The 14237-nt window shown below is 42.5% G+C and overlaps 1 protein-coding gene across 1 annotated transcript; it reads right to left on the bottom strand.

Moving 5' to 3' along the window:
* Positions 1 to 532: 532 nt before the first annotated feature.
* Positions 533 to 14040, bottom strand: LOC306970641 (uncharacterized protein; the record flags this gene model as incomplete). Its single annotated transcript, XM_079566670.1, has 3 exons — positions 13885 to 14040; positions 1671 to 2012; positions 533 to 543 (listed from the first exon to the last, which is right to left on the bottom strand). The coding sequence occupies exons 1-3, from the start codon at positions 13943 to 13945 to the stop codon at positions 533 to 535; spliced, it is 414 nt and encodes a 137-aa protein (XP_079422796.1). The 5' UTR covers positions 13946 to 14040.
* Between the last annotated feature and the right edge of the window lie 197 nt (positions 14041 to 14237).

The raw sequence follows: 14237 nt of genomic DNA, 5'->3' as shown, positions 1-14237 counted from the left end.
TTTATGTTTTTGGTCTTCTTCACTTCATGGGCTGTTTCCCAGGATCCTCGGCGTCTCGACCACTTCGGACGTCATTCGCGTCATCACGGCGCCGCCAAGTGGTTCCATTTCACCTGGACCACTCGCAGCTCGACTCCTCCGTTTGGCTCATTTACGAAGGAAACAGCAGTGGATCCTCCGCTGCCTCGGAGAGCTGAAATTACCCATGATGCACTGCAGCATAGTTTCTTTTTTCTTTTCTCGCAAAACTTTATTAGTTTGAACTCACTTTAAAAAAGTTTTGTTCCACATAAACAGTTTCCTGGCCTCTGTTATTTATAAAACAGTTGTTTTAATGAGCATAGATTGACACGTGACCTGACGCAGCCGCTCGCTCCGGAGGCCGTTCCATTTGAGCTCAAAGGCGGCGGAGAGAGGACACTCTGGAGGAGCCGCCACCGAGGACGTCAACGAAGTGGCCAAACGGAGGACGGATCCTCGCAATTGAGAAACAGCCAGCGACGCTCACAAACTCTCGCGACTTCTTAACCTCTTAACTCCCGCCTGAACCGAGAGGATCTTTTTCCTCACGTCATCAGATTTTTTCCCATCATTTTTTTGTTGGGTATTCAACTCATTTTTGTAACTTTTATAGTTATTTTTTTGTCAAATTTTTGTTATTTTATTTGTCAAATTTTTATCACATTTTTATTATTTTTTTGTCATTTTTTTTAATCAAATCTTTGTCATTTTGTCACATTTGTCATTTTTTCTTCAATTTTTTTTGTCAATTTCTTGTGACATTTGTTCCACTTTTTCATCAATTTTTCATCACTTTTTTGTCACATTTCCATCATTGTTTTCGTCTCAGTTTTGTTGCTATTTTCTCAGCTTTTTTCCAGAAGCTTTTGGATTGGGGTAAAGCCAAACTGGAGAAAATGTGCTCGGCTCAGGTGGGAGTTAAGGGGTTAATCCAAAATGTATTTCTTCAACATCATTATATTCTAAGCATAAAAAAACTGCTGTGGTTTTACAACACAAAATGAATATCCCAAACCAAATGCAAGGAAAACAACAAAACAGCCAGAAGACCAGAACTTACGACTGTACTTTGAGATCAGTTATAAAAAACTAGTAAAATGATCGATGTATACGCGTAGTGGCTTTGCTTCTCTTATCATAATTAAATGTATTCAGCAAAATTGTTTCAAAATTCGGAAAAAAACTTGTGTCCAAATGGGGAATTCCAGGTAAAAAGCTTTGAACTGTCTCTTCCCAGTGTGAGCCCTATGTGTCATTTTAAACTACACAAACTGTATCTGTAAAACTGTTGGCACAGACTGAACAACTGAATGATTTCTCTCCAGCGTGAGTATTCATATGTCTGTCCAGAATCTGTTTCTGTATAAAACACTTTTCACAGACTGAGCATTTGAACGGTTTCTCTCCCGTGTGAGTCCTCATGTGCACGTCGAGATTTTGCTTCTGCGTAAAACCTTTCTCACAGACCGGACATTTGAACGGTTTCTCTCCCGTGTGACTTTTCATGTGTCGGTTTAGGTTTTGCTTTTGTGTAAAATCTTTTCCACAGACTGAACATCTGTAGGGTTTCTCTCCCGTGTGAGTCCTTTCGTGGGTTCTTAATTTGGAGATGGATCCAAATCCCTTTCCACAGTGGGAGCATGTGCGACGTTTGGCTCCAGCGTCGTGAGTCCTGTGAGCTGGTCCTTGCAGCTGTTTGTTCTCCTCAGGGTGAGTCTGTGGAGTCCAGTCTGCAGAGTCGTCAGTGTCGTCAGAACTCTCTCCGTGTTCTTCACTCTCTGGATGTTTGTCTGAACCTGCTCCATCAGCGTCCTCTCTGGTCTCCTCTTTCACTGTCTGATGAAGGAGAGAAGACTCTGGCTCCTCCTCTTCACTCTTCACACACACGGTTATCACTGAGAACTCTTCTGGCTCTGCTTTGACGTCCACTTCCTCTGGTTCTTCTTTGCTGAAGCGAAGGACTGGACTGTTGTCTTCAAAAATCAGGACACCTAAAAAAAATCAGAGAAAAGATTGAATCAGGTGAAACTGTAACTTTCCTCCTCCTCAATGTAAGTATAACAAAGCTAAAGAACAAAGCTAGAAAATCTATCTCCACACATAAAGTTATATACACAGTGACTGCACGACCGATGATGGAAGCACGAGGAAAACAACAAAGCATCACCCAAAATGCGGATACGTGTTGAATACAGTGGCCTTTGACGTCATGCTAGGTGCCAGGCTAACCGTTAGCATGTCCGAATAGTTTCAAACAGAAGAACTTCTCAGAATACTGACTCAGACCTCAGACTCAGAGGGTAGCTTTGAGTGGAATGTCATATTATTATTTTCAAATGAGCACGCGCATGCCTAGATATTTGGGTTTGTCGACAATAGTGCAGCTAATATATATTATTTTCAAACGCTCAGTACCTCGCTTCACCTCCGCGGGCTCCCACTGCTCCTCCAGCTTCACTTGGGCCATGTTTCAGAGGCTCTGAGGGTCGGTTCTGCTCGGAGCTAACGCCACACGGCGGCCATGTTTGTTTACGCTTTTCTTCTTCTTCTCTGCTCATACACGCTCACACCGCCCTCTAGTGCTCAGGAGTTGTTACAGTACTGTCATCTTAATTTATTTGTACCCGTCGCACTGGGATTTTTTTAATTTTTTGATAGTATTATTACTGAAGTCAATATCCACTGAATAGTGATGTTACTGCAAAACCATAGACATAATTAATAGCAGGTGTTGCACTACTGACCTCATGTGGTTTGAAGTTGTACATCAGGGGTAGGCAACGTCAGGCCCGGGGCCCAATTCCGACCCTCCAGCACAGAACCTCTGGCCCCCAAGATGATTTGGAGAAATATTATTATGCCAATAAGAGATCAAATACCTGTTAAAGGAACAGGCCACCGCTTTTACACACTGAGATATGTTCTTACCTGAGCTTTGACGAGTTCTTTAGGACCTGTCTGATCTTCACCCGTGCCTTCAGTCACGTAAACACAGCGCAGACGGCGTTAGCATTTAGCCTCTCCCTCTCTCCTCTATAGCTCCAAAACAGGTCAAGATAGAAGCTTCCAAGCTCTTCCACATTTTCCCTATTTAAAGGAATAGGCCACCGTTTTTACATACTGAGATATGTTCTAACCTAACCTTAGTCGAGTTAATATATCCCCGTCTGGTCTTTGTCCGTGCGCTCTGCCAGGCAAACGGAGCACATACGCAGCCTCTCCCACATGTCATATAGCTCCGAAAAAGCTCACGATAGAAGCTACCAAGCTCTTCCACGTGTTCCCTATTTAAATAAAGTTACATGAAGTGTTTTCATACGAAGTATATTTACACAGAAATGTAACATGTGGATTTTATAAGCAAATAAAAAGGGGGACTATATTGTGAGGCGTAATGATACGAGGAGCACAGCGTCCGCGCAGTAACTCCTCGTATCATTACGCCTCACAATATAGTCCCCCTTTTTATTTGCTTATAAAATCGACACGTTACATTTCTGTGTAAATATACTTTGCATGAAAACACTTCACGTAACTTTATTTAAATAGGGAACACGTGGAAGAGCTTGGTAGCTTCTATCGTGAGCTTTTTTGGAGCTATGTGACATGTGGGAGAGGCTGCGTATGTGTGAGCGCACGGACAAAGACCAGACGGGGATATATTAACACGTCTAAAGTGAGGTAAGAACATATTTTAGTATGTAAAAACGGTGGCCTGTTCCTTTAAATATGGTTACGTGAAGTGTTCCACTACAAAGTATAATTACACAAAATTAAACAATGTGGATTTTCTAAGCGGATAAAAGGGGAACTATATTGTAAGGCGTAATAATACCAGGAGTAGTTCGAAATCCGTGCAGTAAAGTGAAGATTACTGCGCAGATTTCCTAAAGAACTCGTCAAAGCTAAGGTAAGAACATATCTCAGTATGTAAAAACGGTGGCCTCGTCCTTTAAAGTACTCTAAAAATGCAAGAAATAGTGTCAGTATTTTAAATATGTCCTGTCACTTGGTCATATATAAAGTTATACAGTGATTCTCTACTGGTGGGTTGGGACCCAAAAGTGGGTCATGGAACCAATTTTTAGTGGGTCACGAGTCTATAGGGAACTTTTATTCAATATTTTCCATCTGAAACTGCATGGAAACACTGACTGTGTCTGCTATAATGAATGTTATTGGGTTGTTTTGATCATAATTTCAGTCTTAATGGGAAAGCTACTGCTGGTTCAACAAAAACTTGTGTGGAAAGACTGGCTGTGTCTGTGTGGGTGCTGTCCTGTGTGGGTGCTGTCCTGTGTGGGTGCTGTCCTGTGGGTGCTGTCCTGTGTGGGTGCTGTCCTGTGGGTGCTGTCCTGTGTGGGTGCTGTCCTGTGGGTGCTGTCCTGTGGGTGCTGTCCTGTGTGGGTGCTGTCCTGTGACTGCTGTCCTGTGGGTGCTGTCCTGTGTGGGTGCTGTCCTGTGGGTGCTGTCCTGTGGGTGCTGTCCTGTGTGGGTGCTGTCCTGTGGGTGCTGTCCTGTGGGTGCTGTCCTGTGTGGGTGCTGTCCTGTGGGTGCTGTCCTGTGTGGGTGCTGTCCTGTGGGTGCTGTCCTGTGGGTGCTGTCCTGTGTGGGTGCTGTCCTGTGGGTGCCCAGGTGGAGGTGTGGTGTCTCTGCCGCGCCTCCTATGGGGACCCTTGTGTCGGCACCCGGGCGTAGGTGTGTGTGTGTATTGTGACAACTGTATATATTGGGAGGGTTTGACGGGCGATAATGTTTTTAATGTCTTTTTTAAATGTCAAAGCACTTTGCGATGCACCTGTGTATGAAAAGCGCTCTATAAATAAAGATTGATTGATTGATTGATTGATTGATTGATTGATTGATTGATTGAAAGTGCAATATTTTAAATGATATATGACAAATTACAGTTTTTTTTGGATCCTCTGCTTGTCATACGAGGGTAATGGCGGATCCCACCTGAGAACCACTCAAGTAAAACATTGACATTTGCTGAAACAGTTCAGATGTAGGTGCAGTGGTAGAACGGGGATTGTATTTCTGCCACTTTAGCTGCCTGGGCTTTAGCTTGTGCTTGACAAGCTCAACAAGGTGAGTAATGAAAAGACTGTCCGGAGACTTAGATATGATTGTTTTTGTTTACTTGAGGGTGTTGGAGATCATTTCCTTACAGAATCCACAATTCCACAGCAACACGAGGCACAGAACACAGTCAAAGCTATAGAGTTCGGGAAATTCCACAGTTACCATGGAGATCCGCCATCTTTGCAGCTGTTAGCGCACATTTCCATGGACTAACATGAGCTAAAACAGTGGGAAAAGTGGAAAAAATAACCGTGGAGCTGCTGAGTTACTGCTGGTAAATCCATCTAACTCACTGTGGTGTCCAAGTGTTTTAATGTGAACATTACTCCAGTATTTTAACTTTTAAAATCTCCATTAGTTTACAATTGTTGCTAAATCCATAATGCTTAGCGATATGATGCCACATTCCCGAACTCTATTAGTCCTTAAAGGAACAGGCCACCGTTTTTCCATACTGAGATATGTTCTTACCTTAGCTTTGACGAGTTCTTTAGGACCTGTCTGATCTTCAGTCACGTAAACACAGCGCAGACGGCGTTAGCATTTAGCCTCTCCCTCTCTCCTCTATAGCTCCAAAACAGGTCAAGATAGAAGTTACCAAGCTCTTCCACGTTTTCCCTATTTAAATATGGTTACGTGAAGTGTTCCACTACAAAGTATAATTACACACAATTAAACAATGTGGATTTTCTAAGCGGATAAAAGGGGGAACTATATTGTAAGGCGTAATAATACCAGGAGTAGTTTGGCATCCGCACAGTAAAGTGAAGATTACTGCGCGGATTATCTTGACCTGTTTTGGAGCTATAGAGGAGAGAGGCTAAATGCTAACGCCGTCTGCGCTGTGTTTACGTGACTGAAGGCACGGGGGAAGATCAGACAGGTCCTAAAGAACTCGTCAAAGCTCAGGTAAGAACATATCTCAGGATGTAAAAACAGTGGCCTGTTCCTTTAAGTCCAGGTAGCTTCCACTGATCCACAGCTTCCCCACCTGGCTCCACCTTCAAGACACACCACAATACTTTCCTCCAAATTAACCAAAATACATACAATTTCATAAATAAATGCCATATTATAAGCAAAACTGTGACTAAATACAGTGACTAAACATTAGTTGTAGCGTTATCTGTACAAACTAAACACTTTGGGAGCAGTTATAGATATTATTACAACTGTAAGCATATAAAAATAAAGTGGTTAAGCAGAGTGACCAAGCCAAATACAGAAAGACACTTTTGTTAACCTATATCAGGGGTCGGCAACGTCAGGCCCGGGGGCCAAATCCGGCCCTCCAGCACAGAACCTCTGGCCCTCAAGGTGATTTTGAGAAACATTATGACACAAATCAGAAAGTACTTAAACATTTTTAGGGTTAAATGGGAGAAATACTGTCAATATTATGCACAACTCTGGCATTTGTAGAAAGTGCACTGGGAAAATAATTATAATTTTAAGGAAGAAACGACAGAAACCTACTTGAATTACGAGATTCAATCTACAGTTTGAGTAGATTTGGTCTTCGATCAGATAAAACATCTTATCACCAATGGAACAAGTCATTATTCTCTTAACAGATTATATTGTTTAATTTCAAGTGAAAAACAAATCTTTTTAAAAGTAAAAGTTCATTTGTCTGATTTCAAAGTGGGTTTTTTGCTTGTTCCATTGGCATCAGCCTTTGTATCTTTATCTTAGATTAGTCCAAACAGACTCAAATTCAACATAAAGAATCTTTATTCAAGCAATTTTAGTCATTTATCTCATTTAAGATGGTCATTTTTCCAGTGTAGTGCTTTTACTTTGGCCTAAAATTGGTGGCTCGGCCCTCGGTCTTTTTACAATGACAAAAATTGGCCTCCGTTAAGAGAACTTGCCGACCCCTGCACTACAGTAAACAACAAAACATCCAGATCTGTTAACTGCCTGCATATTTTGGTTCAGTTGTGACGTTTGAAACAGGCAGAATGTCCACTTAACGTGTTAACATCATCACATGTGTTCAACATGTGCAGCAGAACTGAACATCAGAGCAGTTTAAGCAAATCTTCATCCCGGATCATCTCTCTCCTGTGCACGACCTCTTGTGTTTGTATAAGCTGGTGTCCCAGGTAAAAAGCTTGGCACAGAGCGGACATTTGTACGGTTTCTCCCCCGCGTGAGTCCTCATGTGCACCTTCAGACCACACATGTCTGTGAAGCTGTTGGCACAGACTGAACATCTGAATGATTTCTCCGCCGTGTGATTTCTCATGTGTAGATCGAGATTTGGCTTTTGGATAAAACCTTTTTCGCAGATTAAACATTTGAAAGGTTTCTCTCCTGTGTGAGTTTTCATGTGTTTGTCGAGAATTTGTTTTTGCACAAAGCATCGTTCACAGACTGAGCATTTGAACGGTTTCTCTCCTGTGTGAGCTCTCATGTGTATGTCCAGACTTTGCTTTTTTGTATAATCTTTTTCACAGACTGAACATTTGAAAGGTTTCTCCCCTGTATGAGTCCTCACATGTCTGTTCAGAATTTGTTTTTGTGTAAAACATTTGCCACAGACTGAACACTGGTACGGCTTTTCTCCTGTGTGAGTCCTTGTGTGTTTTATTAGATCATTATTTTGTTTAAAGCCCTTTTCACAGACTGAACATTTGAAAGGTTTCTCTCCTGTGTGACACTGAATGTGTATTTTTAGGCAATGTTTTTGTGTAAAACCTTTTTCACAAAATGAACATCTGAATGGTGTCTTCTCTGTGTGATTTTTCATATGTCGGAACAAGCTTTGTTTATGTTTAAAACATTTTTTACAGGCTGAGCATCTGAATGGTTTCTCTCCTGTGTGACTTTTCATGTGCACTTTCAGATGTTGTTTTTGTATAAAACTCTTTTCACAGACTGAGCACTTGTAGAGCTTCTCCCTCGTGTGACTCCTCATGTGGACTTTCAGAACATATTTTTTTGTAAAACCTTTTTCACAGACCGAGCATTTGAATGTTTTTTCTCCTGTGTGAGTCCGCTGGTGAGTCTGTGGAGTGGGCCTCTCAGCTGAAGGAGTCCAGTCTGCAGAGTCGTCAGTGTCGTCAGAACTCTCTCCATGTTCTTCACTCTCTGGATGTTTGTCTGAACCTGCTCCATCAGCGTCCTCTCTGGTCTCCTCTTTCACTGTCTGATGAAGGAGAGAAGACTCTGGCTCCTCCTCTTCACTCTTCACACACACACACAGTGGGAAGTCTAGCGGCTCTGCTTTGACGTCCACTTCGTCCGGTTCTTCTTCGCTAAAGTAAAGGACTGAACTGTTGCCTTGGAAAACCTGGATACCTGAATGAGGAAAGAAAAGATTGTATTAAATCAGGTCAGATCTTAGGAACTTTCTTTCCTCCTTTAATACAGCGGTGTGTATGTGTAGGAAACGTGTGAGGCAAGTGCAGAGCTCATGTTTGGCAATGTCTAATGACAATGTTCGAGGGGGAAATCATGGAGGATTTACAGACTCCTCCTCCCCAGTTCTGATGAAGCATGTTCCTTAAAAAGGCATAAGGGCGGGATCTTCCCAGCAGCTCCAATGCTCACAGTCGGGCCCTCATTAGTGCGAGATTTCGAAACTTTCTCTTACGAAAACCAGCCGAGTTTCTTAAATTGTGACTAACTCACAGGAGGGAAGTTCAAAAAGGCTTTGAAGTTGTTTTTAAACATGTCTAAAGTGCAATGCATTCCTATGTGGAGTCGTCATCACAAAGCCAGCACCTTAGAGCAGCGGCATCCTGACCCACCCACAGAAATAAACAAATAAATAACTGCATAAATAAATACATCTATAAACTCACCAGAATTTTCAATTAATAAATTAAATAATTGAAAATTGATTACATTTTATTTTTCCGTGGGCGGGACAGTAGTGCAGTGGTTAGTAGGGCTGAGACAAAATATTATACTTTCTTGTACTTATACTTGTAGTTGGAGGCATTTTTTATCAAACACTCTTTTTCCTCCAGTTACAGTTTTTGCTACATTCTCTGTTAATGAACTTTTCAATCTAAACACTTTATAAACTTTGAACACGTGACTTTTTACACATTTGAACATATCACTTATAATTACTAACTGTATCGCCGTACGTATCGGATCAGCCTCTGGGTATCGTGATCTGTATCGGATCGTAACAGCCCTAGTGGTTAGCACTCGTGCTTCACAGCTAGAAGGTCTCGGGTTCGATTCCCACCAGGACAAGGCCTTTCTGTGTAGGTTTCCTCCGGGTACTGCGGTTTCCCCTACCACTAAAACATGTACAATAGGACAGGATGAATGAGAGTGTGATTGAGAGTGTGCATGGGGGACGACAGGTGGAAATGAGCCCAAGGACCACAATCCGGTGTGGCTTGTTTACATGCATGAGACCCATGTATGTTCATTAACCGCTAAACCCCTGCCATAAAGTGCATTTTCTCCAGTTCAGCTGTACCCAAATCTAAAAGCTTCTTGCTGACAGCCTATGGCCAGTGCAATGCCTCATTTGAAAGCTAAGACACACAAAACTGATGTAAATGGATCTTTTTTCCATCCATACATCCATCCATTCATCCCTCTGGTCCTCCACACATATCGACAAACCTACTGAGCAAACTCTGCTTCTTCAGATCAGTTCTGGGGTAAATGCTCCCCTCCTGAGGCTTCTCCAGGGAAACACAGCGCTCGGCTCTGGGATAAACAGTCTGAGGCCTCCTCCTCCTCCAGCCCATCCCCAAAGCGGACTCTGAAATGTTCTTATAGCTTATGACCACGGCCGAGAGGTGGCGCTACGTCTGGCTCGGCTAACCGTTAGCATGTTCGAATATTTAGCAAACAGAAAAACCTTTTAATACTGATGCAAACTTATGAATCAGGATCCTCGAGCCTCTGAGGCTAGCAGCTGTGAGGGAGGCATTATTTATTTATTTTTCCTTCTCAAACGAGTGCAGTGACGCAGCGAGAATCATTGTTTTAAAAGGCACAGTACCTCCCTTCACCTCCTCCTCCTCCTCCCACAGCTCCTGCGCCTCCACCTCCTCCACCTGGGACATGTTTCTCCAGAGTCAGTTCTGTTCGGAGCTAACGCCCACGTCAGCCACGGTTTCTAAGTCTTCTTCTTCTTCTCTGCTCATACACGCGCGCACCGCCCTCTAGTGCTCACGGTTTGCTATTACACAATAAATCACTAAATGCTGCCTTAACCTCCGCCTGAACCGAGAGGATCTTTTTCCTCACGTTATCAGATTTTTTCCATCATTTTTTTTGTTGGGTTTTCAACTCGTTTTTGTAACTTTTTTGTCATTTTTTTTGTCATTTTTTCTCACATTTTTGTAACTTTTTTGTCATTTTTTTGTCATTTTTTCTCACATTTTGTAATTTTTTTGTCACATTTTTGTCATTTTTTGTCACATTTTGGTCAAATTTTTTGTCATTTTTTGTCACATTTTTGTCATTTTTTCACATTTTTGTCATTTTTTGTCACATTTTTGTCATTTTTTGTCACATTTTTGTCATTTTTTTGTCACATTTTTGTCATTTTTTTGTCACATTTTTGTCATTTTTTGTCACATTTTTGTCATTATTTTGTCACATTTTTGTCATTTTTTTGGTCAAATTTTAATCACATTTTTGTCATTTTTTTGGTCACATTTTTTTTCATTTTTTGGTCACATTTTGGTCAATTTTTTTGTCATTTTTTGTCACATTTTTGTCATTTTTTTGTCACATTTTTGTCATTTTTTCACATTTTTGTCATTATTTTGTCACATTTTTGTCATTTTTTGTCACATTTTTGTTATTTTTTTTGTCACATTTTTGTCATTTTTTTGTCACATTTTTGTCTTTTTTTTTGGTCAATTTCTTGTGACATTTTTGCCACTTTTTCATCAATGTTTTCTCACTTTCTTGTCACATTTCCATCATTGTTTTCATCTCAGTTTTGTTGCTATTTTCACAGCTTTTTTCCAGAAGCTTTTGATTTGGGGTAAAACCAAACAGGAGAAAATGCTCGCGGTTCAGGCGAGAGTTAAGGGGTTAAAGATGATCCTTTCCAGTTGACAGGTGGATTTATTTATTCATGTACAAATACAAACACGGTACGTTTTGCCTACATTGTCAAAGTTAGAAGCAAAAAAACTAAACATTCTTCCAGTGGGCTGAGTTTAAAGAAGCGTTTATGAATAAAATGCTTGACTTCATTCATCATTAACCTCCTTCACCGTCTGGGCAGATGTTATTGCACTGATGTTATTGCACGACTTCACATGTTTGTGTAAACTGCTGGTCCAGGAGAAACGCTTCGCGCAAACCGGACACGTGAAGGGCTTCTCCCCCGTGTGAGACCTCGTGTGAACTTTCATATCGTGCTTTTGTTTGAACGTTTTCTCGCAGAGTGGACACGTGAAGGGCTTCTCCCCCGTGTGAGTCCTCATGTGAAGGTTCAGGTTCCCCTTCACAGTAAAACCCTTTGAACAGACGGAGCACTCGAAGGGCCTCTCCCCCGTGTGGCTCCTCATGTGCACCTTCAGACTGTTCATTTCTCTGAAACGTTTGGCGCAGACTGAACACCTGAACGGCCTCTCTCCGGTGTGAATCCTCATGTGTCGCCGTAGATCGTTTTTCAGTGCAAAGTCTTTCTCGCAGATCATGCACTCGAATGGTCTTTTGAACGGTTTCTCCCCCGTGTGAGTTCTCATGTGTGCGTTGAGATCGCGCCTCAGTCCGAAACACTTCTCACAGTCTGAACACTTGTACGGCTTCTCCCCCGTGTGAGTCGTCACGTGTTTCTTCAGATCGTTGTTGTGTGTGAAACCTTTCCGGCAGAACGAACACGTGAACGGCTTCTCCCCCGTGTGCGTCCTCATGTGCAAGTCTAAATTGGACTTTTGCGTAAACCCTCTTTTACAGACGGAGCATTCGAACGGCTTCTCCCCGGTGTGAGTCCTCATGTGTCGGTCTCGATTCGGCTTCTGCGTGAAACGTATCTCGCAGACGGAACATTCGTACGGCTTCTCTCCCGTGTGGCTCCTCACGTGCCGCTTCAGATCTCGTTTTTGCGTAAAACCTTTTTCACAGGCGGAACATTTGAACGCTTTCCCTCCCGTGTGAGTCCGAACGTGAGCTCTTAATTCGGCGATGCTTCCGAATCCCTGTTCACACGTGCTGCACTCGGCTTTAGCGTCGCTCCCGTCAGCTGCAGGAGTCCAGCTGAGGTAATTTTCCATCTTTCGCTTGCTCCTGGCAGACGTCTTAGTGGGGGGGTTGAACTCCCAGCTCCACTCTGAATCCGAGCTGCGACATTCTTCTCCACTTCCCGCCCTGTTCTCCTCAGGGTGAGTCTGTGGAGCTGAAGGAGTCCAGTCTGCAGAGTCGTCAGTGTCGTCAGAACTCTCTCCATGTTCTTCACTCTCTGAACCTGCTCCATCAGCGTCCTCTCTGGTCTCCTCTTTCACTGTCTGATGAAGGAGAGAAGACTCTGGCTCCTCCTCTTCACTCTTCACACACACAGGGATCAGAGGGAACTCTTCTGGCTCTGCTTTGACGTCCACTTCCTCTGGTTCTTCTTTCTTGACGTGAAGGACTGAACTCTTGTCTTGGAAAATCTGATCACCTGAAATGATCATAAAAGAGATTGTATTGAATCAGATGAAACAGTTACAGTGAATGAAAACAAGCTCTAGTCTTTCTCTATGAGCTTAAAGGGGGGGGGGGGGGGTTTCAAGCTTTACATCATGTTATTCTGTCATTCCCTCATTAAAAACATGCCTGAAGTGTTGCCTTGGCACATTCACGTATTTCTGAGTAATCTGTAAAAACTCTGATGGCGGCCATTTTAGGGATAGGTTTGCCTGAGTCCTCCTAGGAACGCCCCCACCTCCTGGAGACGCCTCCGAGCTTTGGTCACCAGCCGAGTAACCAACCACTGCTCCTCAGCAGAACCCCCTCCCCACTGATGCCACAGACAGCGTGTGGAGGGGGCGTGTCTAAAGGCTCAGAGGTTCTTAAAGAGACAGAGGCCTATTTCAACACATTCACTACAGCCATTTTGAGAGAGACATTTTATACAAGGCAGTTATTCTGATTTACTGCATTTACAGACCAGCAGAAGGTTTGTCATCATTGTAGTGTGATATAGACTGGTGCTATGGGACTGAAAAAAGCAGAATACCCCCTCTTTAACTCAGTGCATTTTCTCCAGTTCAGCTTTACCCAAATCTAAAAGTTTCTTTGTGAGACCGACGAAACTGATCTTTTCCCTTGCATTCCTTACCTGGTGTCGTCACTTTTTTTTTGCGTTCACTTTCATCTCAGTTTTGCCACTTTTTTGTTGCATTTTAATCGTGTTGTCATTTTTGTTTTGCTCTTTTGTGGGGGTTTTTTTTTCTTGCTTTTGTCGCTATTTTAAAGATTTTAGATTTGGGTGAAGCCAAATCAGACATAATCTGCTCGGTTCAGGTGGGGGTTAAGAGGTTTATAGCATTCAGAACAGTTATTTAACGTTCACACATTTATCTTCCATTCATTGGTTGCGAATGGGACGTAAAATGAGTTTAAGTCCAGCAGAAAATATGTAAAGCTAAGGCTAGGCTAACCGTTAGCATGCTCGAATATTTAGAAAACAGAATAACTTTTAATAATACCGATTCAAACGTAAGATTGTGCCTCTAAAAACAGACTCAGAGGCTGGTTGTGAGTGGGATTATTTTTTTAGTACATGGATGAAAAGATACTTGGGGTTTGTTGCTATTAGTGCAGCTATAATATTGATAGTAAAATGATCAGTACCTTGTTTCATCTCCGCGGGCTCCCACAGCTCCTGCTCCTCCTCCAGCTTCACCTCCGCCATGTTTCAGAGGCTCCAACGCTTTAAAAGTGAAGTTTGGGGGGAAAGAAAGTCGGTTTTGTTCGAAGCTAACGCCAAACGGCAGCCATGTTTGTTTATGCTTTATGCGCGCGCACACCGCCCTCTAGCGCTCAGGGGCGGCTATAACAATAACACCTCTTAACCTCTTACTACCCGCCAAAACCAAATGCATTCTCTCCTCTTTGCCATTGTCACTTTTTATTTCCCTTATGTGTTATTGTCACTTTTTTATTACTTTTTTGCTGCTCTTTTGTCACTTTTTTGCTGAATTTTT

Source organism: Gobius niger, assembly GCF_951799975.1.
Source record: "Gobius niger genome assembly, chromosome: 11".
In the NCBI taxonomy this organism is placed as follows: Eukaryota; Metazoa; Chordata; class Actinopteri; order Gobiiformes; family Gobiidae; genus Gobius; species Gobius niger.
The sequence above is the reverse complement of the archived record's forward strand: the minus strand, read 5'-3'. Positions and strand labels throughout refer to the sequence as shown.